This window comes from Microplitis demolitor, chromosome 9 (genome assembly GCF_026212275.2).
Source record: "Microplitis demolitor isolate Queensland-Clemson2020A chromosome 9, iyMicDemo2.1a, whole genome shotgun sequence".
Classification (NCBI taxonomy): domain Eukaryota; kingdom Metazoa; phylum Arthropoda; class Insecta; order Hymenoptera; family Braconidae; genus Microplitis; species Microplitis demolitor.
The window spans coordinates 10,666,813-10,670,354 of record NC_068553.1 but is presented as its reverse complement, the minus strand read 5'-3'; the positions used below and the strand labels follow the sequence as shown (position 1 = coordinate 10,670,354).

At 37.0% G+C, this 3,542-nt stretch overlaps 1 protein-coding gene across 1 annotated transcript; it reads right to left on the bottom strand.

Moving 5' to 3' along the window:
* Nucleotides 1–2,691: 2,691 nt before the first annotated feature.
* Nucleotides 2,692–3,153, bottom strand: LOC103576271 (uncharacterized). Its single transcript, XM_008556423.1, has one exon. The coding sequence runs from the start codon at nucleotides 3,151–3,153 to the stop codon at nucleotides 2,692–2,694; it is 462 nt and encodes a 153-aa protein (XP_008554645.1).
* Nucleotides 3,154–3,542: the final 389 nt, after the last annotated feature.

The following is a 3,542-nucleotide window of genomic DNA, read 5'->3' as shown; positions in this document are numbered from 1 at the left end:
ACAAATAATCGATTTTCTAAAAGTTTATTTACTTATTTGTTTATAACAAAATAAGGAAATCAACTTTTTAAAAATCAATTGTGTCATTAGGTTTTCTGGAAGATTCATGAAATTTAGAATCGATTGACACCTATATTATCGAATCGAATTTTCAAAAGTTAATTAAGTCTAAAAAAAAAAGAGAATAAATTACAAAAAAGACGAAAAACCAAATTACTTCGAGTATCTGAGCAGCAGCTTACGATTATTATTATCTGCCTAACATCATTATTATTTTCCTCATTTTTCTCCGACAATGGTTTATGGAGAATGGTGCTCGCTCACTATATCGGAGTTGAGTTCAAGTTCTCGTAGAGCTTATATTTTTTTTTTTAAACTTTGAAACTATATTTTTGCACAAAAAATTTTTTTTTTTTTCAAAAACTCTCCATAACAAAATCTGCTGGACACGATCTCTATAAACAAGATCTTATAATAATCTATGTAATTATCATGATTTCTACACTTACGACTGAAATCGTATTCAGGTTTTTTTTTTCACATTTTATATGTATATCATAAATATATAGAATATGCTCCACATACATGTATTTTATCCTGAAGTGATTTTGTCATAGGTTTTGTCGTGGGGAGATTATGTTTTGGAGGGATTTGGTCGAGGAGATTTTGTCCAGAAAGATGAAGTCGTGTTGCTATTTTTTGGTGCTGGTTAAATTTTAATATGCAAAAAAAATAATTTTTTTCTAATTTTAACTATTTTTTAATGCAGAAATTTGAAAAACAGAAAATAATTCAAATCAATTCGAAAAAATTTTTTTCAGCTTAGCTGATTTTTTGCTGCTAGAAGACAATAATGGCTTTAATTCAAAAAAAAAAAAAAAAAAAAGTAAATCGAATGATTTTTCGAGAAGTTACAACTATTTATTGATAAGCGCTTGAACGGAATGGCGTTTTTTTTGGTAAAAAATTAATATCTCGTGTTACGTTCTGGCTCTAATTAAATTTGAATAAAAATTTTAGGAAATGTTTTTTTTTGAAGTCTTGAATAATTTATTCGCCACGGTGGGTGAATAATCAGTTTGACACTTCTTAAAATCATAAATAAATAATAAATTGTTACTTTGTTGGCGATATTATTTTTTTCACCGCCAACAATGTAACGGAAATCTCTTGCGATAAGAAAGTCGCCGTGGCTCGCGGATAGTCTAAACAGATGACGATGCATGAGAACCGGACAACGACGATTCTCTCATAGGAAGCGTGAGATGCAACGTTGACATTTTAATGAATGTATAATACCAACGAAGACCAGCACCAAGTCAGTCGATCGCAAGATCTAAAAGATCTAAGAACTCTGATCAAAATTACGTTGACTTGGTCCTGCCTCGTCTTTCATTTTTTTTAAGCAATAAAGCAAAAAGTTGAAGGTAGCTGCGTTACCTTGAGGAACGCTGACACCGGCGGTCCTCGCCCCCTGTCTTGCTACTAGGAACGCTGACACCTGCGATCTGCTATTCTACCTGAGCGCTGTTACCGGCTGTACAGATAATCCCTAAGCCTCAACCCGAGCTTACGCTGGATTATCCTAACGATCCACGAGGATCTCGGTCGTTCAGTTCACTAACATCCTCGCCTAGAGATCGTTGCTAAGGAAGTCCTCTTCGATCCGGTGACGCTGGTCGTTCCAAAACCGGTTAACGAGTTACCAAGTTCGGGTGTCATACTAAGTGAAGTTCTTGAGCCGTCAAGCTCTTGTATTGTTGAGCCGTCAGGCTCTGGTGGTATTATCGATCAGCTGGAGTTACTCACCCTTACGGGAGAACCGGGCCTTCAAGGCTCGCCTTGTTCAAAGAAAGCATCAAGGAAGAACCCGGCCTTCTGGACCGGCAGAAGCGGGGGTTGGCAGTTGGTTCCACTGGACGTTCCATCTGGTATTATTCAGAGGCCTACTTCAAGGCCACCGACAAAGACACGTAAGCGCCAGCGGAGGCGAAGAAGCTACTCAAGAAAGAGATTATTTGGGCCGATTTATGGGGCCCACAATCTCCACCATGGTAAGTTATTTAACTTTTGCATAAAATAAGAGAAGGTCAACCGCTGACGCACCTGGGGTCTATCGACACCCTAACGACGTCAACCTGGTCCATTCAAAAATATTCTGTCTAATACATAGATAAGTCAGAATGTAACACTCGTAGATACGTCGTAGATACGTCGTACAGACATCGGGTTTGGCTCATTACGTTCGTAATTCAATTCTCTAAATTTCATATACAGCATGTCTTGACTACTTTTGCGTGGATTCTGAGATATTTTAATTTAAAACTCAACGCTAAAACTCTATTTTTAAAACAAAAAAAAGCAAGCCTTCCCACATACACTCAAGTGCTTAGAATACTTTTCTGAGTATTTAAAAAAAAAAATCCGAAATCGGACCATTTTCTCAAAAAGTTGCCAACAAATCACTTTCTTCCCAGGCCTGACATTGGCTGTAAATTTTATTAACATTCCCGTTATTTTCATCTTCCGTATGTGGTCCGAATTATACGAATTGTCTCCTTCATATCGGCGAGTTAAATTTTTCTTAAATATCATGAACAGCGGCGTCATTCTATGGCAATCTCTACGGTTTACTCTAGCCCCTTACTTTAATAATGCGTTCATTATTTCCGATTGTCCATATTTCACCGCCTAAAATATTGGTGTGCTTCCTATTTCATCCTCAATGTCCTCATTTACATCGTGTTCAATAAATAAATCAAATATTCCCATGTACATTTGTCGTACGTCTAGATGCGCAGCTGTTACTCCTTCACGATTTCTTGCGTTTACCTCGACTCCATTCTGTAGCATATATTCCATTATTTTTGCCAGCCTTATCCTGTTCACTCCTGCTTCCTGTCCAACGGCGATCATGAGCTGATGTATCAGTCGATTTCTACTATCATCATTATTCTCATTGATATTTGCATCTCGAGCTGTGAGTAACCATGCTAATTCCGTGTTTGAATATTTTAAGATTCTGCATAATAGAACTCCGGAGTTTGCGTGATTTGGTCTATTTATACTTGCATTTTGCACAATGAGAGCCTCCACCGCCTCTTTTTTTTTCGTGGCAGCGCCCTTATGATTAGCGCATCTCTTTCTCTCCATTCTGGTACGTAAGACAACCTGTATTGTCTTATTATTGCCGTCACCTCATCGTTTCTGTTCATATCTATTGCCCCGTTCAACAGCCATTTTGCTTCCTCATATTCTATCTTTCCTCATCTTTATTTATCTGCCAACAGAGTAATTTCATTCTATCATTCCCGTAGTGATTTTGCACGCCGATTAACAATAACAAATTGTATTATTATATCTCCAACTGCGGTTTGCTGTATCAGACTTGGAAGCAATATGCGCAAGTTTTATTTTATTCTGATGAACTACACGATTTTTTCCTTTGACGATTAACTCGACGTTCTTGTTGTCAAATATTATGACTATTTCATACGGGCCGACGTAATAATCCTTTATTTTATCCATTCTCGGTTCTTTTA